We start from the raw sequence: 23,057 nt of genomic DNA on the forward strand, positions 1-23,057 counted from the left end.
AAATACACAAATAATTAAGAGAAAGGAACCCAAACATAATATTAAAGACAGCCATGAAACCACAAGGGAAGAGAGCAAGAGAAAAAGAAAGGAACAGAGAAGAACTCCTAAAACACCCAGAAAAAAAGTAAAAAAGTGGTAATAAGTACATATTTATCAATAGCTGCTTTAAATGTCAATGGACTAAATGTTCCAATCGAAAGGCATAGGATGGCCAATTAGATAAAATAGTAAGACTGAGACATATGCTGTACATCAGAGACACACACTTCAGACCCTCGCAAACTGAAAGTAAAAGGATGGAAAGAGCTACTCCATGCAAATGGCAAAGAAAATAAAGCTGGGATAGCAATACTTGTATCAGACAAAATAGACTTTGAAACAAAAACTGTAATGAGACAAAAAAGGGCACTACGTAATGATAAAGGAAACAATCCGACAAGAGGATATAAGACTTGTAAATACCTGTGCACCCAACATAGCAGCACCTAAGTATATAAAGCAATTATTAACAGACATAAAAGGAGAAATAGACGGTGACAGAATAATAGTAGGGGACGTTAACACTCCACTTACACCGAAGGATAGATCATCCAAACAGAAGATCAATAAGGAAATGTCGGCCTTAAAAAACACATTAGACCAGATGGACTTAATAGATATATATAGAACATTTGATCCCAAAACCGCAGAATACACGTTCTTTTCAAATGCACGTGGAATGTTCTCCAGGATAGATCGCATATTAGGCCACAAAACAAGTCTCAACAAATTAAAGAAGATTGAAATAATACCAAGCATCTTCTCTGACCACAAAGGTATGAAACTAGAGATCAACTACAGGAAGAAAATCAGAAAAGCCACTGATTTGTCAAGATTAACCCTAATGCTACTGAGCAACAGTTGGGTCAATGAATAAATCAAAGGAGAAATCAAAAATACCTGGAGACGAATGAAAGTGAAAATACGACACGCCAAGATCTATGGGATACAGCAAAAGCAGTTCTAACAGAGAAGTGTATAGCAATTCAGGCCTACCTCAACAAACAAGAAAATTCCCAAATAAACCATCTAATGGTGCGCCAAAAGGACCTGGAAAGAGAAGAACAAACAAAGCCCAAATCAGTAGAAGGAAGCAAATAATAAACATCAGGGCAGAAATAAATGACATAGAGACTAAAAGAACAATAGAAAAAAATCAGTGAAACCAAGAACTCGTTCTTTGAAAAGATAAAATTGACAAGCTTTTAGCTAGACTCACCAAAGAACCAAAGAAGTCTCAAATAAATACAATTAGAAATGCAAAAGGAGACATTACAGCGGACACCTCAGAAATACAAATGATCATGAGAGAATACTATGAAAAGCGACACACCAACAAATTGGATAATCTAGGAGAAATGAATAAATTCTTAGACTCATACAACCTGCCAAAACTGAATCAAGAAGAAATCGAGAATTTGAATAGACCAATCACCGGTAAGGAGACGGAAACCATGATCAAAAACCTCCCCAAAAATAAAAGTCTGGGACCAGATGGCTTCCCTGGTGAATTCTACCAAGCATTCGAAGAAGACTTAGTACTTGTCCTCAAACTCTTCCAAAAAATTGAAGAGGAGAGGAAGCTTCCTGAGAAGCCAACATTACCCTGAAACCAAAACCAGACAAGGACAACAACAAAAAAAGGAAATTACAGGCCAACATCACTGATGAACGTTGATTCAAAAATCCTCAACAAAATATTAGCAAATTGAATACAACAATACATTAAAAAGATCATACACCATAATCAAGTAGGATGTATTTCAGGGATACAGGGATGGTTCAACATCTGCAAATCAATCATCGTGATACACCACGTTAACAAAATGAAGAAGAAAAATCACATGACCATCACAATAGACTCAGAGAAAGCATTTGACAGGATACGGCATCCATTTATGATAAAAACTGTGAATAAAAAGAAAGTACCTCAACATAATAAAGGCCATTTATGACAAACCCACAGCAAATATCATTCTCAATGGAGAAAAACTGAACGCTATCCCTCTAAAAACAGGAAGCAGACAGGGATGCCCACTTTCACCACTCTTATTTAACATAGTATTGGAAGTCTTAGCCAGAGCAATCAGGCAAGAAAAAGAAACAAAAGGGATCCAAATTGGAAAAGAAGAGGTGAAATTGTCACTATTTGCAGATGACATGATTTTATATATAGAACAACCTAAAGAATTGACTAAAAAACTTTTAGAAACAATAAATGAATATGGTCAAGTTGTACGATACAAAATCAACATACAAAAATCCATTGTGTTGCTATACACTAACAGTGAAGTAGCAGAAGGAGAAATTAAGAATACCATCCCATCTACAACTGCAACAAACAGAGTAAAGTATCTAGGAATAAGCTTAACCAAAGTGAAAGATCTGTACACTGAAAACTATAAAACCTTGCTGAAAGAAATTGAAGAAGACACAAAGAAATGGAAAGATATTCCATGCTCTTGGACTTGAAGAATTAACATAGTTAAAATGTCCATACTTCCTAAGGCAGTCTACATTTTCCATGCAATCCCTATCAAAGTTCCAGCGACATTTTTCACAGAAATAGAACAAAGAATCCTAATATTTATATGGAACAACAAAAGACCCCGAATAGCCAAAGGAATCCTGAGAAAAAAGAACAAAGCTGGAGGTGGCCCACTCCCTGATTTCAAAATATACTAAAAAACTATAGTAACCAAAACAGCATGGTACTGGCACAAAAACAGACACACAGGTCAATGGAACAGAATCGAGAGCCCAGAAAGAAACCCACACATCTATGGACAGCTAATTTTTGACAAGGGAGCCAAGAACATAGAAAAGAGAAAAGAAAGTCTCTTCAATAAGTGGTGTCGGGAGAACTGAACGGCCACATGCGAAAGAGTGAAAGTAGACCATTATCTTACACCATGCACAAACATTAACTCAAAATAGATTGACTTGAATGTAAGCCCTGGAACCATTAAACTTCTAGAAGAAAACCTAGGCAGTACACCCTGTGACATCGGTCTTAGCAGGATATTTTCAAGTACCTTGTCTGACTGGGCAAGGGAAACAATAGAAAAAATAAACAAATGGGACCACATCAAACTAAAAGCCTTCTGCACAGCAAAGGAAACCATCAGCAAAACGAAAAGGGAACCTAACAATTGGGAGAACATATTTGCAAATCATATATCTGATAAGGAGTTAATATCCAAAATATACAAAGAACTCGTACGTCTCAACAACAGAAAAACTAACAACCCAATTGAAAAATGGGCGAAAGATCTGAATAGACATTTCTCCAAAGAAGATATACAGATGGCCAACAGGCACATGGGAAGATGCTCAACATCATTAACTATCAGGGAATTGCAAATCAAAACTCCGATGAGGTGTCACCTCACTCCGGTCAGAATGGCTATAATGAACAAGACAGGAAACAATAAGTGTTGGAGAGGATGTGGAGAGAAGGGAACCCTCCTACACTGCTGGTGGGAGTGCAAACTGCTGCAGCCACTGGGGAAAACAGTATGGAGATTCCTCAAAATCTTAAGAATAGATCTACCATATGATTCAGCTATTCTACTTCTGAGTATTTATCCAAAGAACGTGAAACACAAATGCATAGAGATACATGCACCCCTATGTTCATCAGAGCATTAGTCACAGTAGCCAAGACTTGGAAGCAACCTAGGTGCCCATCAAGGGATGAATGGATAAATGAAGATTGGTATGTATACACAATAGAGTACTACTCAGTCATAAGAAATGATGAAATCCGGCCATTTATGACAACGTGAGTGGACCTTGAGGGTATTATGCTAAGTGAAATAAGTCAGAGGGAGAAAGTCTCAAAACCCGTATGATCTCATTCATAAGTAGAAGATAAAACAATGAAAAACAAACACAGAGAAACAGAGATTGGATTGGTGGTTACCAGAGGGGGAAAGGGGAGGGAGAGTGGGTAATTAGGCATACATGTGTGGTGATAGATCGTAATTAGCCTTTGGGTGGCTCGATTCATGATGTAATCTACACAGAAAGCAAAATATATAATGATGTATACCAGTAACTTGTCTAATGCTACAAACCAATGTCTCCGCAATAAAATAATAATAATAATAAAACAATTTCAGTCAGCATGGGAGTATTGATGAACCTTAGCATTCGGGACTGGGCTGGGTTATCAGGGATACAGAAGGGCTGGCCATCTGTGTCTTAGACCTTGTTTGTGGAGACGTTTGCTCTGTTTTGTTGCCTTGTATCTGTTTTTAAGATGGGAAAGAAGGAAAAAGGGGAGTACAGGTGGTTACTAGGTGGGGTTGAAGAAGGGGAGCAGCAAGATGCCAAGCAGAGAGCAGAGGGGACCCACTGTGTGGGCTGTGAATTCCATTCTCAGGGAGCCTCATTCTACACAGGGAGACAGGCCAATGTCAAATTTGGCTCGCAAAAAGTGTGTTACTAGGTGGAAAGTGTGTCTCCCATTTGGACACCAGATGCTGGGGACTCATTTCATTGCTTTCAAAGTTCTTTTGAAAAGATAAGCAAAGGTTGATTTAGCATTCTTTCAGAAATCTGCATTCACTGTGTAGAGCTGTATCCTCAACCCTGTCTCACTCCGTTTCCCCTTTTTATAGCAGATACTTTGTAATATCCTCTTTACTCTCCTGAAGTGAAATTCTTAGATATATACAACCTGCTTCCATATTTAAGTTTAAGAAAAAAAGTCAATGCCGTGCTCTGACTATAATATAAAGGATAAGTAAAATAAAGTAATTTAGAATAGAGTAAGAAGTATTTACATTTCCATATGTCAATGCTTGGGCATGACTTTACTGAAAATAAAGAAATCGTCAGTTACTTGTGCCATGAATGCCAAAGCTGCCCATGCTCACTGATCTGGGTGGGTATGTTGCCTAGTGGCAGGAGTTTCAATGGTTGTGAGCTGTGCTTAGTAGATTTCCAAAGGAAACAAAGTACAGTCTTCACTAGGATGACAAGGTGACTGCTGTCCCGGACATTCAATGTCCGTGAAAACTGCGAAGAAACCCTTTGTGTTTACGTGTGAAATGGAGTCAAGTTCTAAGGCTTAGATACTTTTGAACAGTTTTTACACCTCTATGGATGTTGACTAGGACGTTCAAAAGTCATCCAGGTGTGAGACCCATTTGTGGGGCTGTTTTGAATTTGGCAAGATGTCTGGTATCCGTGACCCTCACCCACTAAACGCCAGTAAGACGCCCTCACTCCCTTCATCACAACCAAAAAAATGCCCTGGATCAGCAAGGTCAGGATTTCAGTATGGAAACTGAAAAATTGTGTTTCTCTTTTAACTAAAAAAGGGAATATGTGGGGAAAGCATTTGACCGACTTAAAAAAGGTGAGAAGAGATTCCATGTCTCGTTACCCTGCCCGGCACAGTGTGGATTAGTGTCAGGAAGAGCCCACTTTGACTGTATTGGGAATTTATTTAATTTGTGTCTCATAGGTCAGGGTTTCTTTCTTCTTCACCTACTCTGTCAATTCTTCTGCATCTCTGAACTTAAACGTTAGTGATTTCATAGATAAACAAATGGTTCTGATTCACATCCAGCAACACCAAGTTTAGTGTTTGACACATCGTAGCTACTTCCCAGTCGTTGAAGAATGAGTGAACTGACGGCCCACCCCCACCCGCATTGGCGGTGCCTGTGAATTTCCTCCTATTTTCCTCCTCCTCTCCGTGATTGTCCTCACTCCTCGGTCCCTGCTCCACGGTCTCTGCAAGGGGATCCTGAGGTTCCCCCGGGTCCCTGCTCAGCCCCTTTTCTGCAAGGACATCAGCAGGGAGAAGCAGGAAGACTCTTCAGTCTCCTTTCCTCCACACAGCCAACATCTTTCCTGTGTGACGTGGTTATAGGAAGCCTCTTCTAGTTCTGTGTGCACAAGGTGTTCTCTTCAGTGTTGGGACTGTTTAAGGCACCATCAAGGGGGTTGCGAAGCTGCAGGGCCACTCCCAGTGCAGTCCCTGTTCACGCAGTAGAGGTAGGGAGATGAATGACCCCTGCGTGGCAGCGGAATGGGACAAGGTGTCCTGGGTGTTTGAGGGAAGTCACCCAAGGCAAAGCTGCCTCAGTACTTGGCAGTCGAGTGTCAGGCACAGTGGACTGTCAAGTGGCAAATGATGTGTCACAGAAATGCCACAGCAGAAATGCCTAGGAATGGAAAGGAGGGGGAAATGACAACAGACAGGGTTAATCAAGGAAGGCTTCCTAAGCGGTTTGTGACTAAATGAGTTACCTCAGGTTGGCTGTTGTTCAGATAGCTGGAGATGGTAATGATCCTCCAGCTCCAAGTCTGGAAGAAACTGACAGGAGAGATTGTACGCCTTGTTGTAATTAATACAGTCTTCAAACCTTTCACAATGTTCGGTGGAAGACTCAGCATCGTAGATCTGTCAGATCTTCCTAAGGTAATTTGTAAATTTAACATCATCTCATATCATCTGATTCTAAAGCTCGTATAGCAAAAGAAACTTACATAGCCAGGAAAATTCTGAAAAGGAAGAAGGTAGAAAAGGGTTGCCTAGCCCTACCAAATGTTAAGCCATACTAGAAGTGTTGCTGGAGCACAGGGGATTTTTCGGGTGGTGAAGCTAATCTGTCTGATACTCTAGGGGTAAATACATGTCATTGTACATTGGCCAAAGCCCATAGATTATACAACACAAAGTGACCCGTGATGTGAGCTATGGACTTTGATAATGATGTGTCAATGTTGCTTCATTGATTACAACAAATGGAGCACACTGGTATGGAATGGTGATGGTGGGAAAGGCTGTGTAGGGTGAAGGAGAGATGGTTAAAGTGAGAACTCTTTACTTTCTGCTCCGTTTTACTATGAAGCTAAAACTGCTCTACAAATGAGTCTATTAGTTTTTTACTTTTAATTTTTTTTATGAGGAAGACTGGCCCTGAGCTAACGTCTCTGCCAGTCTTCCTCTCTTTTGTGTGGGATGCTGCCACAGTGCGGCTTGATGAGCGGTGCTGGGTCCACACCCTGGATCCCAAACTGCAAACCCCGGGCCACCGAAGTAGAGCTGGTGAACTTAAGGACTACGCCACCAGGCCGACCACCTCTGTCAGTTTTTTAAAAGATGTGTTGCTGGCCCTTGAGTAACCACAGATCAGTGGAACAGAGTACATAAATAAGATAAATACGTAAAAGAATATTTAGCAATAAGAGCCATCCTTCATTTATTTAGATATTCTAGGAGTATTTATAAGTGCCTACTCATAGGCACTCCGCTTGGAGCTGGAGGTGCAGTGGTGGACAACACTGATGTGGTCCCTGCCTTCTGGGAGTTTACAGTCTGGTTAGGTACCCCCGTGACACAAATACAGAAGTAAATCTCTAGAAGTGAGCTTATTTTCTTCCCTCTAATCTCTGGGGGAAAAGATTGTAATCTAGCTTGTAACTTCCAGAAGGGTGGAAACTTTCCTCTGAATCACACTGTGTGTTAGCATCATAGGGCTTGAATGAATGACAGTATAAGAAAGGATTTGAAGCACACATTTGCTGTTTCTTATTTCATTCTCTCTGACAGAGTTTGGAAAAGAATCTTGTTGTAGAAGAATGTTGTTACCCCTTGGATGTTTCCAGCAAAATCTGAGAGCAGAGTGAAGAACTTGGACTGATTATTGATGTAACACACACTCCCCACTAATACAAACCAGAGGTAAATGGAACCCTTAATTGAAAGGAACCGTCTTCATTCTTATGGTATAATAAGCATAGTAATTCAGTAGTTGTAATCCTGGCCTTCTCTCATGGGTAGTATTTCAAAAAGGGAACCAAGTGCTTTCCTTAATTACACTTTTCTAATTGCTACCTGAAAAAGAGAGTAAAGATGTGAATTGAAATATAATATTTGGCAATAACCTCTGTATGTGCTTAAGAAATTCTATGAACTTCCATGTTCTATGTATATTTATAAAGTATATATTATAAAAAATACATACATATATATTTGCTGAGGAAAGATTTCTCCCTGAGATAACATACGTTGCCGCGCTTCCTCTTCTTTTGCTTGAGGAAGATGAGCCCCGAGCTAACATCTCTGCCAGTCTTCGTCTGTTTTGTATGTGGGTCAGTGCTACAGCATGGCTGACGAGTGGTGTGGGTCCGTGCCTTAGATCTGAATTCGTGAACTGAGGCCACCGAAGCAGAGCCCACTAAGCTTAACCACTACGCCACGGGGACGGCCCCCCTGTTCTATATTTTCAAAGTAAAGTGAACTTCTAGTAAGAACAGTAGTAGCCTAAAGAAAAGAATGGAGTATCCATGGTATCTTTGGTACTTATTTTGGGCAGTTGTGAGAGCACGTGTAAGTATCTTGATAGAAGACAGTTCTCTAAGTTTTATGCTTTCGTTTCCTAATATCTTTGGATATAATAGAGAAACACATATGTTCTGTTGGCCTGTGTGGCATTATCAGTGGGAAAGAATTATCCTTCTTCTAGGCAGTTCCACAGCCTTGGGAAACAATAACACCTAATGTCTGTTAACATTTGTACAGGCCTACCTCACAGATATCACAGGTTCTGTTCCAGGTCACTGAATAAAGTGAATATCGCAATAAAGCGAGTCAGACTAATGATTTGGTTTCCCAGTGCATGTAGAAGTTATGTTTACACGATACCATAGTCTGTTAAGTTTGCAATAGTATTATATCTAAAGGGACATCATACATAGCTTAAGTAAATAATACCTTATTGCTTGAAAATATGAACCATCATCTGAGCCTTCAGCAAGTTGTAATCGGGTTGCTGATGGGAGTCTTGTAAGAAATGCAGCGTCTGTGAAGCACGGTAGAGCGAAGCACAGTACAGTGAGGTAGGCCTGTACAGCAGCTGCCATTTAAAAAGTGCGTGCACACACGTTAAGGCAGTGAATCCGCACAGCAGGCCTTTGCTGATGAAGTGGGAGTGGTACTAACGTCCCCTCCTGAGTGCTTCCTCTGCACTGAGCCCGGAGCATAGACGGTGACAGTGACTCACTTCACAGATGGTGAAACTGAGGCCCAGAAAAGGAAGAATTGAAACTTGAACTCAGGTATTCCTTGTTTTTGTTTTTTGTTTTTTTTTACTGTAGTAAAATGTACGTAAGCAATATTTATCATTTTAACCATTCATAAGTGTACAATTCAGTGGCATTAAGTGCACTCATGATGTTGTGCAGCTGTCACCACTGCCTGTAAACAAACGGTTTTCATCATCCTCAACAAAAGCTCTGTCACCTTGAAAAACTAACAGCCCCATTTCCCCTCCCCCAGACCCTGGTGACCTCTATTCTACTTCACGTCTCCGTGAATTTGCCTATTCTAGGTGCCTCATGTTAGCGGAATCCGACATATTTTTCCTTCGGTATCTGGCTTCTTTCACTGAACATAATGTTTTCTAGGTTCATCCATGTTGCAGCATGTAACAAAATGTTATTCCTTCTTAGGGCTGAATAGCATTCCATTGTGTGTACATACCACATTTTGTGTATCCATTCGTCTGTTGATGGACACTTGGGTTGTTTCTACCTTTTGGCCCTTATGCGTCATGCTGCTGTGAGCATTGTGTACAAACATTGGTTCAAATCCCTGCTTTGAATTCTTTTGGATGTATAGGTGGGAGTAGAGATGTTGGATCGTGTGGAAGTTCTACGTTTAACCTTTGAGAAAGCGCCAAAAAGTCTTCTACAGTGTCATCCTGTTTTAACAATTAACACAAATTTTAAGCATTTACAGGAGCAGACATAATGGTGTGGTGTTCGTGGACCAGCCATGAACTCCTTCAGCTTGAATATTTATCAGCTGATGGCTGTCGTGTCTCCTCTCTACCCCTCCCTGTTTCGCCCTATTCCATAGTTTTTTAAGCAGATCCCCAATATCATATACTTTCACTTGTTCATCTTTGATATATACATTTAAAATGTCAGAGTTTTGTTCCTTAATATCCTGGTTTATTGTTAAATATCCAGTCAGCACTCAAATTCGCAGTTGTCTCCTAAATGTCATAGAAATTGTTTTGAAGAGTTTGAGTTAGGTCTAAGTTAGGGCCACACTTGGCGTTTGATTGTTAGGTCTCGGATGTCTGATTTAATCTATGGGTTCTCCTTCCATGTCTCTCTCCACTTTCTTTGTCTTTGTTTCTTTTTTTCTCAATAACTTTACTTTTTGAAGAAACCAGGTAGTTTGTCCTATCTGAAGATGACATTACAAATAATACAAGAGTGAATGAACACAATGGATAATGTCTTAAGAGAAATAAGAGAAGGAGGAAATTTTAAAAATTCTATAAGAAGAGCAAATGAATTCTAGAGAAATGCCAAATATTAGAGATAAGCAAAAAAGTCAGGCCAACTCTGAAAATAGTAATGCCAACACATGTAAGAATTTAGTGTGGCATAAAAATGATATTTCAAATCAGTGGACACATTAGTGAGTAAACTGTGATACTTCCACGTTGGAGTGTAAATCACCTCTCTGGAAGGATCCGCAGCGTGGCAAAAGTAAATGTGTCTAAGGGAGGAGGGAAATGGGTGGCCGGGGAACTTGGGGAGAAGGGTGAATTTCCATTGAATCCCCTTTTGTACCTTTCTCACGTTCTCTCCTGTGAATCTATTACCTCTGAGGTCTGCCTGCCTGAGTTGAAACCCCAGCTCCCCTAGTTGCTGACTCTTCACCTTGGGCCAATTCTTGACACTCTCCAAGCCTGTCTCCTTATGGGCGAAATGGGGTGAGTGACTTCGTGGTGCTTCATGACACAATATAAGCTCTCATTAAATGTAAATGACCAGCAGAAACAACACAAATGTCCATGAACTGAGGAAAGCATAAACAAGTGTGGTGGCTCCGTTATGCAGTCATACAAAGGAATGAAAGACTGACACACACTACAACGTGGATGGACGTTGAAAAACCTTCTGCTAAGTGAAAGAAGCCAGACACAAAGGTCACGTATTGTGGTATATTTCAGATGTGTGAAATGTCCAGAAAAGGCAAGTCCGTAAAGATAGAAAGCAGATGAGTGGTTGCCGGGTCTGGAGAGAGGAGGGAGTGAGGAGCAGCCTCTAATGGTTAAGAGGGTTTCTTTTAGGGGTGATGAAAATGTGTTGGGTTTGATAATGCTGGTGGTTGCCTGAGCTTGTGAATGTACTAAATGCCACTGAATTTAGAGTTTCAAAAGGTGAGTTTTCTGGTATGTGAATTATATCTCAATAAAAATAATTTTAGAAATGTAAGTTACCAATTTTCTCACGGTAATTATTTACTGTTCACATCACTCCCCTCCAACCACTGCATTCCCTTGTATGCCTCCTGTCCCCCACGCTTCCCCTGCTCAGCCCCTCCAGGTGCCCCACAAGACTTCCCAGGGAGTGACTCTGGACCCTTGGGCACACCAGTCCTGTGCAGGTGGAGCCGCGACCCAGTGCACAGGCACACCCACCACTCTCCCGCAGTGTGACAGACGCTTCCGGCAGGTTTTTCTCATGTGGTTTGGAGGATAGTGATGTTGAGAAAAGGTGGCGACAGGCCAGGTGGATTCAGGAGGACCTGGCAGGTCTCTCAAGTCAATACTTATGAACAGACGCTTTTCTGAGGAAAATATACAAGTGGGCAGCAGGCTCATGAAAAGGTATGAAACATGACTAATTTTTAGGAAAGGGCATTCAAAACCAAAATGAGCTACCACCTCCCGCCCGTCAGAATGGCTATTATTAGAAAAACAAGAAATGGCAAGTGTTGGAAGGGTGTGGAGCAAAGGGAACCCTCATATAGTGCTGGTCAGAATGTAAATTGGTACAGCCACTATGGAACAGAGAATGCAGATTCCTGAAAAAATTAAAAATAAGACTACCATATGACCCAGCTATTCCACTTTTGGGTGTTTATCGAAAGAACGTGGAAACACTAATTGGCAAAGATAGATGCGCCCGTATGTTCGTTGCATCATTATTCACAATAGCCAAGACTTGGAAACAACCTCCTAAGGGCCCACTGAGAGGTGAATGGATAAAGAAGATGTGGTATATATACAATGGAATCCTACTCAGTTATAAAAAGCATGAAATCTTGCCATTTGCAGCAACATGAGTGAACCCTGAGGGTGTTACGCTAAGTGAAATGGGTCAGATGGAGAAAGACATATACCTAATACTTCACTCATATGTGGAAGATAAACAAACACATAGATACCAGAGGGGAAAGCGGGGGAGGAGGAGGAAAGGGGTAAGGGGCAGATGTGTAGGACGATGTATGGCAATTGGACCTTGGGTGGGAAAACGACATAGTCTGTACAGAGGGGAAATAGAATGAAGTACATCTAAAAAAAAGTTTAGGCCCCGCTCCAGAAGTTTGGTCTCATCCACCAGTAACGTCTGGATGCTGTGCTCTGAAAGCCAGCTTGGTCGCCAACAGGCGTTAGCAAATGCTGAGCACTGCTGGCATGCAGGTCTCAAGTTGAGGCCTTGCTCCTCCGCAGGCAGTGTGACTGCAGCCCACTGCGGAACGTCAGTAGTAAAGCGGCTCAGTGACCCTGCCCTTGCGTGTTGTTGCAAAGGTTAACTGAAGTAGTGGGCTCGTGGGCCTGGTGCACAGAAGTTGAGGAAATTTCTCTGCCTGCCCTGTCCTGCTGCAGCAGCTCCCATGGGGAGGCTCCTGTTATCAGCTGCCCCCAAGGTAACTCAGCCCTGGCCATTCATCCCGTAGATTCCCCTTTGATTTATACTGACCGTCCCCAGCCGTAGTCATTCATGGATGAAGTGACCCAAGCCTTTTGGAAGGTGTCCTGAATCTCTTGTTTTCCAAAACACCGATGTGGTGGTCGTGAGCCATAAGACCAGCCTCCCGAGAGACTTTTTACATTTCTCCTGGTCAACCTAGACTCATCGGCTGCCGTCTTCAACTCTATTCCAATTTTACTCTTTTAACGCTCCCCTCAGGCCCTGCTTCTGACTTCTGTCATTCACGACTCCTGCTTCTTTTTATAAACCCCTCAAATCTCTCCCCTTTTGGCCTCCCCAGCCCTGCACCCAATTATGGCCTCTTTCATCAGTTCGTCTCCCTTTTCCCTCATTCTCCTGTCCAACTTCACTTTTTTTTTCTCCTGAAGAATTGGGTTCCCTCCCACCCCCATCACAGAAAAAACACAGTTAACAGCATTTCCAAACACAGAAGGCTTCTTTATTACTCATCTATTCATTCTAGTACTTTATTTACTGTCTTACTAAGTTTTTAAATATATCAAAATGAATAAGAGAAATCTATCTATCTATCTATCTATCTCTAGAAAAGCAACTGGTCCCCAAAGGGGCACCAAGAGCCCTAGCAGCCTTATATCGCGTAGCCATAGTATCGAGAAATTTCCATTTCTTTTTCCCTCTCAATGAAAAACTGCACTTTCCCCCAAGAGGTGTACTTGGCAGCCTTCTCACGCTCCTGTTGAGCCTGCCTCTTCATGGCCTCCCGCTCTGGCCTCTGTTCCTGTGTGATGGGCTCTGACATCACTGGCCCTGGAATGATGGGTTTCCTCCATGGAATTGGTTGCTTGCTGAAATCCTCCAGTAGATACTGGGCGGGAGGCTTGGGCGGGGCCTGGAGCATGGGCACAGCAGTGGGAACGGGCTCCTGCTGGAGAGAAGTGCAAGATGCTGTTCTGTAAGGTGCAGGCCTTGAAGCAGGACACTGAGGGCCGCTAGGCCGGGTGGGGTTGGTCCAACCCGGTCGAGCGGGGTTGGTGGTAATTGGCCGAGCTGGTCTGGCAGGACCTGTCAAAGATGCAGGAGCTGGGTGGGTGGAATTGACTGCAGTTGGTTGAGCTGAGTTGGTGGAAGCAGGCCGGGCAGGGTCTGCCACAGCAGGCCGATGTGAGGCCAGAGCCTGTGGCCTCCGAGGAACAGGTCGAGCTGGAGGCTTGTCCACGGACAGAAAAGGCAAAGGTACCAACCTGACCTTCCCAGGAGGTGGCAGCTCGTCCCGGGATGGAGGTGGACACTCCATTTCAGCACTGCTCTCTGCTTTCTGGGCTTTGACTTGAGTTTCCTCAGGACACTGACCCTCCAGTGGTTTATCCAGCCACGGTTTGATAGCTGGGCAGGGCTGGGGGTGTTTGGGGTTGCTGGAGGTTCCCAGGGCCCGGGAGGAAGAGGGCCCGGTGTTCTTCTCACTCTTCCTCCCCAGAGCATGAAACACCTGCACCGACTCCAGCATGTGCTGGCCGAGGCTGGTTCGAGGCCGCTTAAAGGTTTCTTGGCTCAGCTCGGGTTGATTCTTCCTCCGCTTCATCCTGGGCATCATTGGCTTCTCTTCCACCCTGACTTCAGTCCCTGACTGCCGACTCTCTCCGGCTTTCTTGGGGTTGTTTCCTCTGGTCTTCTTGGTCCTTTCCTGCCCATGGCTCTTAGTTGTACTGATCCTGCTGGGTGCGGCTTTCTGAGGTTTGCTGTTGGAGTGCTCGGCCTCGTTCTCAGGAGCCCTGTCACTGGCTGCAGCATTGCAAATCAGCCCTTCTCCCCCTGACAGGCACTCTGGGTCCTTTGGCTGGATTTTGGCCTTGGGAGCACCATCGAGAGGCTCAGAGGCCTGATGTTTGTTCTTCCTGGTGTTATCGGAGGCATCCTTTCTGCTACTTGACTTTTCCTGCAGCTGGATGGACTCGATGGCTCCTGTCTCTTTGGCTTGGATCAGCTCGGGGCCTTGGGGTTGATCAAGGTCTTTCAAGGGGTCGAATAGTTGGGGAAGGTGACCATCCTCCATCAGTGTAGCGATGTCTGCAAAGCCACCGCTAGCCTCGGTCCCGTTTTCCAGTGTCCCTTGGCCCTCAAGACTCAGGCTACTCTTTCCCAGATCAGCGTTTTCGGAAGCAGGGTGGTCCTCTGGCCCGAGGGGATCGATGCAGGCCAGGAGCTGGAGAATATCAGGAATTTCTAAAGGGTGTGGTAGAGGATCTTGGTTTTCTATTGGGATCTGGTCGGGATCCAGAGGCTTTGAAAGGTTGGTGTTAAACTCATCCCAATTCTTTGGAGCTGGAGACAGTGCCAGGAGGTTACTGTTCGAAGTCTGGAGTGAAGCTGTCAGTGAAATGTCTGCAGGCTCATGTGGTGGGTTACTCTGCAGCATCTGGGTATTTCTGCTACTGCAGGATTTGGGGAATTCTGGAGTTTGCTGTAGACAAAATGTCTGGCTTGGAGGTTGCAGTCCCAGGAAAGTCTCTCTCCCCAGGGAGGTTTCCACCACTACAAAGGAAGCAAGGATGAAGTGAGTCCTCGGTGGGTGAGATGTTCCCCCCTAGACACCAGTGCAGCAACCACGTCCCTTCCCCCGATGGGCAAGGTGTTTCTCCTGGCTCTTAAGGATCATGGACAGCGCCCTGTGCTAGGAGCTAAGAGGCGAGTGTTCTGGTTCTTACTGGTGATCATTGGATGTCGTTGTCCCTTGGCTTTCTTTCTATTTCATAGGGTTGTCATAGGAGCAGTAAAAAGTAAAAGAGAGTTTTATACTATGAGACATTTCACAAGTCCTAACATTCTCCTATAGAGTCTTTTTGATGCTGTCCATTTTCCCGAGAGAATGAGAACACGTCACACTGTGGACGAGGAGAGGGAGCGGAGCTCTTTCCGATGGAATATATGAGCAAGGACAGATTCCTAGCCTGCTGAATTTTGACAGCGTCTCGGGACAGAAGGGCTTATTCCTGGTATGAGTGAACAAAGCGAGGGAAAGTTTGCGTGTCTCTATCATAGTGATAGTTCTGACAGGCCTTCCCAGGAGACTAACCCGTAAATCGGCAGAGGGAGTCCATTTGTATGTGGTGGAGTAGGGCACTTAGCAGCTGGGGTGGTGAGAGGTATGGGGTCCCTTGGTGTGCTCTTGGGGTTCTCAGCCATGTAGCATGGATGAGCATTACAGTGTCCCCCCTGCCCCCCTGTATGAGGTGTTCTTATGTCGAGTCTGAAATGGGGAGCACTGAGCGAGGGTAGTGTTCACTCATGTCTCAGGACTTCAGTTCTACCTGTCTGTGGCCTCGCCGCTTCCCGGCTGCAGATTTGACCCTGATTTTGGATGCAGACCTCCTTTCTCTGCCTTCTTGCTGTTTGTACTCACCTTGAGATCTGGTTTGTGGGATGGCTGGAGCAGACGCAGCGTAGTAGACCCCAGAGGTGGAGGCTGGTGGAAGGACATGTGTGGGCTGAATCTCCTTTAGTACCAACACCATTTCTGGTTGAGGAGCAGAGGCCCCAGCTCCTGTGTAGGACACAGAGCCGTAGGACTGCAGGCAGGGGCCAAGTTCTCCAGACAGCAGAGGCCCCAGTGTGCCGTGACCATAGTAGTACACCTGGCTTCCTTCCTGGTAGGGAAGTGACAGGCTGTGTCCCTGATTTGGAACCTGAGATGGTGTTCCCTGAACAAGGCTGGTGGAAAGTGATGGATACAGTGGGACCGGGTTATTGGCACCTGAAGTTCTGTCATAGTGTGCTGCCATAGACATGGAAGAAACCGTTGTGTCGTGGCCAGTGACAGTCAGAGTGCAGTCTCCGAGTGAAGAGGACTCCTGTGCAGTGCTTCCTGGGACACCCCACTCAAAGAGACCCGGATAGGAAGCAGCTGAGGTGGAGCTCTGGCTCTGGCCAGTCACTCCAGACAGCATGGTTGTGCTAGAATGTTGGTAAAGGTAGGCGCTGCCCATGAGTGGCTGGGAAGAGGTGCCCGTGGCTGATGGCAGTAGCCATCCTGAACTGACGGCTGGAGCAGAGACTCTGGAGAAATTGCAGACACTTCCTGCTAGGGAAGCTGCGTCGCTCACCACAGGAAGAGAGAGCTGCAGGGAGTTTGGAGTTCCAAGTAAGGATGGATTTTGGAAATTTTCTGTAGGGAACAAGAGGGTGAAGAAAAACTCAGTGAGATTGATCAACTCTGACAATGTCTGAGGAGCAGCATCATCTCAAGGTTGCTGCATGAGGAAGCCTCTCATCCCAGTGCTCACTGAGATAGCGAACACCCATGCCTTTATGGTGGTTGTAAGGGCGGGAGGAGTTTGTTCCTTTCTGTGTAACTGCCTGTGCTCCCAGCTGCGGCAGAGATGTGCAGAAACCCCAAGTGGTGTGGTCCACACCTTGTTGTCTAGGCTGGAAGCCCCTTCTCGCTGTCCATCCTTCCCTTGAGCCTCCCCTAGTCCTGACTCATCTACTCTTTGCTAGAATAGAAGCATTTTAGAAGTAGAACGTCCTCAGAGATGCTCTGTTCTGACATTCTCCTGGTACGAGTGAGGAAACTGAGGCTCAGAGAGGTCAGCTGGAGTGGTCCGATTCTCCCATTATGGCAGCATCATCACCAGGTCACAGAGCCTAAGTCTCCTGACTTCTTGCCAGGACTCTGCTCTGACTGTTCCACTACCAGAACCCGGGAGAAGGAGACCTCCTAATAAGGTGTTTTCTTGGTCCCTTAGAAAACAGTGCAGCTGTTACCACTGTCTTCTTCAGGGTCTGTTTGCTCGTGCAGTTCACGTGCTGTTCCCTAGAGTTCACCCAGTAGTCAGTCCGGGTGGTAGGTGTAAAGGGTTACTCTTACCCTCTTCAAGCCTGGTTTCTGATCCTACCTCCACAGGATTGCCTGAGGGTGTGCATCCCAAGAAGTGCTTTTTGAAAGAAAACAGTAATTTAATCTCCCTGAGCTTCAGGTTACTCATCTGTAGTTACAATAACAACAGCAACAACAATAATAGTAATTCATACATGAATTCATATATGACATATCTGTTATCTGGAGGAAGACATGATAAGTTCTGTGAAAAATCATGGAAAACATTTATCAAGGAAGTAAAAAGAACCATATAGATATTCATAAAAACTGCGGTATGCAGCAAGCAACAAAGCAGAATCAGTTTACTGATAAATGTAGTTCTGTATCATATACGCTTTGTCATGAAAGTGAATATTGCCGGCTCCATTGTAGTGAATACTATTTACCAAAACCAGCCCGAGAAGAAGGTGATTTTGAATGAATTCCTAGCCAGTACGTGCAGACAGAGTCGATCAGTAAAAGTGGCCTAAAAGGCATCAAAATGCTATCAATGTGAATGTATAGCTGGCCACAATATAAGCAGACAGATATTTCAGTGAAAACTGGTACAAAGCAGAGAGCAACATCCTAAGTGTAAAGGAATTCCGTTGTTGTGCTCGTTCTTATTTCTCTGACCATGAGCCGCAAGGAACAGCTAGTTAAGCCTACTAGAAATCCATACTTCAATTAGTATAACCACATAGATGCAGAAGAGAGTACTTAAAAGGTATCAGGAAGGTTTTTCTATTTATCCTAAAACCTCAATTATTATCACCTTCAAGATCCAGGAAGGGGTCATCCCCAAAGACTAAAAACACCGTCATCGCTAGAATCCAATTTTTAAAAATTTAATGTAGGAAAACCCCAAGGATGCCACGAAATTGTCTGAGATAAATGTGGAGTCAGAGATGGGGCACTTGAGTTTTGCTTTTTCTTCTCGGGCAGCTTACATCTAGAAAGAGATGGTGGCCGTTTCTCAGTGCGCGCTCTATGTCAGGAAGAAAATGTTTATAAAGATGAAAAGCAGCCTTGACTTGGAACCTACGTATCACACACAGGAATTAATCCTTCTGATTCAAGTTAGAGGATATTATTTGTTAGAAACTTATATTTTATTTTTAATGGGCAAAACATCTACATAGTAAAAAAAATGAGAATGAATGGGCTGGCCCCGTGGCCGAGTGGTTAAGTTCGCGCGCTCCGCTGCAGGCGGCCCAGTGTTTCGTTGGTTGGAATCCTGGGCGCGGACATCACACTGCTCATGAAACCACGCTCAGGCAGCATCCCACATGCCACAACTAGAAGGACCCACAATGAAGAATATACAACTAGGTACTGGGGGGCTTTGGGGAGAAAAAGGAAAAAAATAAAATCTTAAAAAAAAAAATGAGAATGAAATAAAACACTAGAAATTCTGTTGCCTCCAGCCGTCTGGATAAGCACTTTATCAATTTCTGGATTATAGGAAGTGTCATTTCTAAAAGATCTCTGAAATGTTTATATTCAAACTCTCAGGTGCCGTCCGTGTTCAGAGAGGCAAGAGAAAAAAGCAAACAAGCGAGTCTGAGTCTGAGAAGCTGCTTTGCCTGGCGATGCCCTGTTCTGCCTCACTGGCCTTCCTCGGCTATGAATGTGAGCGTTTGCTGAAGTCAACTGTGCTTCGCCCTGCTCTGAGCACATTTCACTCTGTGCTCTTCCTGCTGCAATTGAAAATCTTTGGTTCCTTCAGCATTTCATGCCAAACCACCTCTTTTTCCTGGAGAGCTCCTCCTCGCTCTCCTCCTCATTCTTCTATTTTATCCTCCCTCTAGGTTCCTGTTGGCCTGTGCTGATGAAAACAATCCTCAACTTCCTGACCTTTGAAGACTAGTCCCCCTATAGCCCAGTACTCTCCATTGTCTCTTCCTACTTTTTTTTTTTTTCACCTCATTTAGGTAGATAACTCCAAACATGGGCATATTGCCTTTTGAACAGCACTAAATTTAAAATACTACAGTTGAAATTTCAGTGGAGGGAGACCATTACAGATGAAACCTTTGGGGATATACTGCTAACTTCCTGCATCACCTAGATTTCTCTCTGTTTCTGTGGAAACACCCTCAAGAAGTCTCTGATTTCATTTCTACCTGGGTGCCCTTTAAGATTCAATATTAGAAAAGAAAAGGAGCAGAAGGAACCACAGTTGTAATATCCTGATGTGAGAGATGAGAGAGAACAGAGTTTGTGAGAGAGTCAACGACTTGTCCAAAGTCCTACAGCTCATAAATGTCAAAGTCAAAACTTAAATTAGGTCCCCAGGTTTACTTCAATACTTTCCTCCCATTATTCTCTGCTACGTTAGAATCTACTACCAAATTTAGGGGCAAAAATACATAACGGAACACTTAAAAAGTTAGTTTCCTTGCCTGACATGGCGAGAAAAGAAGAGGAAGCATCAACCGCAGATCCAAGAGATGAGGAGACGATACCAGATGAAGTCTGAGTGGCTGCCGTCAAAGAGCGGTGTGTCCAGTATGAAGGTCGCTGGTCACACTGGTCGCTTGCGATGATCCAAATTTATTTACAGACAACTCCATGGAAACCCCAAGATTCTAGCAGGTGGCAGTAGGTCTAGGGGGAGAATGATGTCACAGAGCAGGCAGTTCAAAGGTACGAGACAGCCAATAGGGCGGCCAGATTCCCCACAAGAAGATGGGATTGGGTGGAGGGAGTCGGGGGAGAGCTACAGCAGCACCTGCATGGCTGAGCTCTGGGGAGGTGACATCCTAGGAGCCACATGTGCTAGTCTCTCTTCCCCAGGCTCTTATGTCAGGGAATCCTCTCAACGTTCCTTATAGATGTTCATTAATGTAATTAACTCATAGTTCTTTGTATTCTATGAATTATACTTTATAATATATATTGTACATTAGTAATTACATGTACAGTTAGTTAATGTCCTTAGAGAGGAAGGAAAAGGACATCTAGGTTGACCTATTACCGTTGTTCTGAAATCCTACCAGGTGATCTAACGGTGAACTTACTGCAGGTTTTAAGGAGCAAAGGAAAGGATTGGCAGCTCCTTCTGTAACTTGGTGAAAGAGTAGGGTGAGGTTTGTTGAGTGCCCCTTGTGGGGAATGATGTGGTTAAACGGTCTTCTCTTTGACTTTCTTCTCCTTGAATCCTACCTTCCTTGGACTGGGCTGGGCCGGGTTGGACTTGCATCTCTCTGCTGCTCCCCTTTTCTTTTGTCTGCATTATAGGCCTTGTTTCTGGGACCAACCTCGCCCTTGCTCGCATCTCCCCCTCCTGGATGTTACTTCCTTTCAATCCCAGCAGCAGAGGTCTTCTTTCCAGTGCCTGATGCTTCTGAAAATGGCGCCTGCCCATTAGAAGCAGATGCCAGAGAGCCAGGGACACAGCTGAGGGCAGAGCTCTTGTCTTCCAGCCTTGGGTTGCAATTCTTTTGCCCATAATTTGCTACCTCTGGCTCCTTGGGCCACACAGGCCTCCTGCCATCCCGCGCTTTTATACATGAGAGGCATTCGGGGTCCTCCCCTTTCCTTCTCCTCTGAGTGTATCCAGTGTGGCAGTTGCTGTAGCCTCCTCCCTCTTGGAAACAGCCGCTGTAGAACATTGGGCCTCTAGGGTTCTCTGTCGGCCATGGTTGTGTGCAAGGCCGAGCAACATGCAGAGGAGAATAGTGAGAGAAAGAGGAGGACATTCGTGGAGAATAGGGAAGAGGCAAGGTGAAAGGGACAGGAAAACAGCTGTCTGTGGATTTTTTGGCCTTGAGAAACAGGTGGACACATTTTGCCCTCATTTTGTATTAAGAGAACAGAAAATTCAGTATATAGCTTTTCAATTTGCTGGGTAGTCCTGCAACAGCCGCAGTTTCTGTCCACTAAAGAGAATAATCTTAAATCACTTTCTCTCACTTTGTTTTATGTGATATTACATGATTTATGTTATTCATTGGTAATTGTGTAGAATATGGGTTGTTTTCAAATGCTCTGGGTCTTTCTCCATGTTTCTCCTGGTTGTGTTTTTAAGGATCCAACGTGGGAAGACAGATCACATGGTGTTCTCCTGCTGATTGTTCATTGGGAAGCCTCACGAACTAACTTGACCTGAAGGGTTCTGTGGAGAAACTTACGAGGGGGCTGTGAGAAGCATTGTGGTGAGTTGCACGGTGCCCTCACGCCTAAGGAGCAGATGTGTGCAGTGCACCCGGCTGGCCTGGGAGCCTCTGCTTTTGTGCCCCTGCTTAGTGCTCTTCTCTCTAACCACTCTGGTGACTGGGAGACAGTGGGCGAGGGCTGAGTTGCTGCTGATTTGTATGTGGAGTCAGCTGATTTGGGGAGGAAATCTGTGGATCTAGTCATTTTCCTTGGCGGTAAGCTTTGCGGATGCCTGGGTGGACCTATGTGGAGACTTTCATAGTTCAAATGAGTAGGAGGTGTGTGATCCAAGATGCCAGGATCCCACAAGTAGATACCTGCTAGATGGGACCTCCAAAGACACACATTTCATTTATAGGAATATTTTTCCTGTTATGAAATGTTAATGTTTTGAGTGATGGCGGGGGGTGCTTACCCGAGGAGAAATTGTGAAGGGTATTGCAGTGTAGAGCTATGGCTGGGGCTCGTGAAATCTTTGAAGGGTTTTGCCCCTCAGCTTCATACCCCGGATAGCCTACTTCCATGATATGAGGATGTAACGTGAGGCTAACAACATATCCACAAGTGAGACTGGTCTCTCTCTTCTCTATGTCATGTGGAAATGAAGGGAATCCGGAGCTAACGCAGGTTAGGGTGGGTAGTATAAGTTTGTGGGAGCTGTGGTAAGACAAATTCTCATAGCAGTAAAATGTTTACACATGAAAATATTCACTTTCCGCTTCCAGTCTGTTCAGGCAAACCCTTACTTGGGCCTTTCCTGGTTCCCAGTCTCTATAACCGCTTTCTTTCCGTCATTCCAGGCATTTAACCTTAGCTTGCAGCCTCAGCATCATGTTACCTCTAAAAGAATCTTAAATGAAACTTGAGGAACGTCAGAAGGTTGAGTCCAATGTTCTGGAACTTACCACCAAGCCCTGCACTCACAGGAAGCGTTTTTTTTATAGTTAGGGTACTGTCTCGTCCCATAGACCCGTCTCCTGCATTTTGTTGCCACGGGGATAACTGAGACTTGTCTTGGTGTAACACACCCTGTCCGTCTAGCCCTGAGGCTCTTCCTTACTCTCCCCGTTGTCCCTTTTTGATTCAATTAAGGACTGGCATCCCTCAAACTCCTCCATGTTCCCCGGGGCCCTGCCGGGTACTGGCAGATTTTGTTAGTGTCAACTACTTATCTGTTCGGTGCTCCAAATATGCCTTGCTCCTATATTTTCCATTCCAGTGTCCTGCATACCCATGGAGGCGTTCTTTTACTTCATGTTGGATTCGTACCTCCAAAGAC

General features: G+C 44.4%; 1 protein-coding gene and 1 long non-coding RNA gene across 2 annotated transcripts in view; one reads left to right on the forward strand and one right to left on the reverse strand.

Annotated features, from left to right (window-relative positions):
• The window catches only part of LOC139045504 (uncharacterized), a 36,252-nt gene that overhangs the window by 2,233 nt on the left and 10,962 nt on the right, over positions 1–23,057 (forward strand). Inside the window, exons 2-3 of the long non-coding RNA XR_011503932.1 lie at positions 7,616–7,747; positions 21,651–21,777. This is a non-coding gene — a long non-coding RNA (uncharacterized lncRNA). The remainder of the gene's footprint in view (positions 1–7,615; positions 7,748–21,650; positions 21,778–23,057) is intronic.
• On the reverse strand, positions 13,283–18,441 carry LOC139045581 (uncharacterized protein C2orf78-like). Its single transcript, XM_070512767.1, has 3 exons — positions 18,393–18,441; positions 16,163–16,972; positions 13,283–15,294 (listed from the first exon to the last, which is right to left on the reverse strand). Exons 1-3 carry the CDS (start codon positions 18,439–18,441, stop codon positions 13,394–13,396), a joined length of 2,760 nt encoding a protein of 919 aa, XP_070368868.1. The 3' UTR covers positions 13,283–13,393.

Source organism: Equus asinus, chromosome 6, assembly GCF_041296235.1.
Source record: "Equus asinus isolate D_3611 breed Donkey chromosome 6, EquAss-T2T_v2, whole genome shotgun sequence".
Taxonomy (NCBI): domain Eukaryota; kingdom Metazoa; phylum Chordata; class Mammalia; order Perissodactyla; family Equidae; genus Equus; species Equus asinus.

Coding starts and splice junctions, on each gene's coding strand:
- LOC139045581 (XM_070512767.1), bottom strand. CDS start 18,441: ATGACGGTGTTTTTAGTCTTTGGGGATGACCCCTTCCTGGATCTTGAA. Junction 16,973..18,392: donor CCCCTTCCTGGATCTTGAAG/GTGATAATAATT, acceptor AGACATTGTCAG/AGTTGATCAATCTCACTGAG. Junction 15,295..16,162: donor CCCACAAACCAGATCTCAAG/GTGAGTACAAAC, acceptor CTTCCTTTGTAG/TGGTGGAAACCTCCCTGGGG.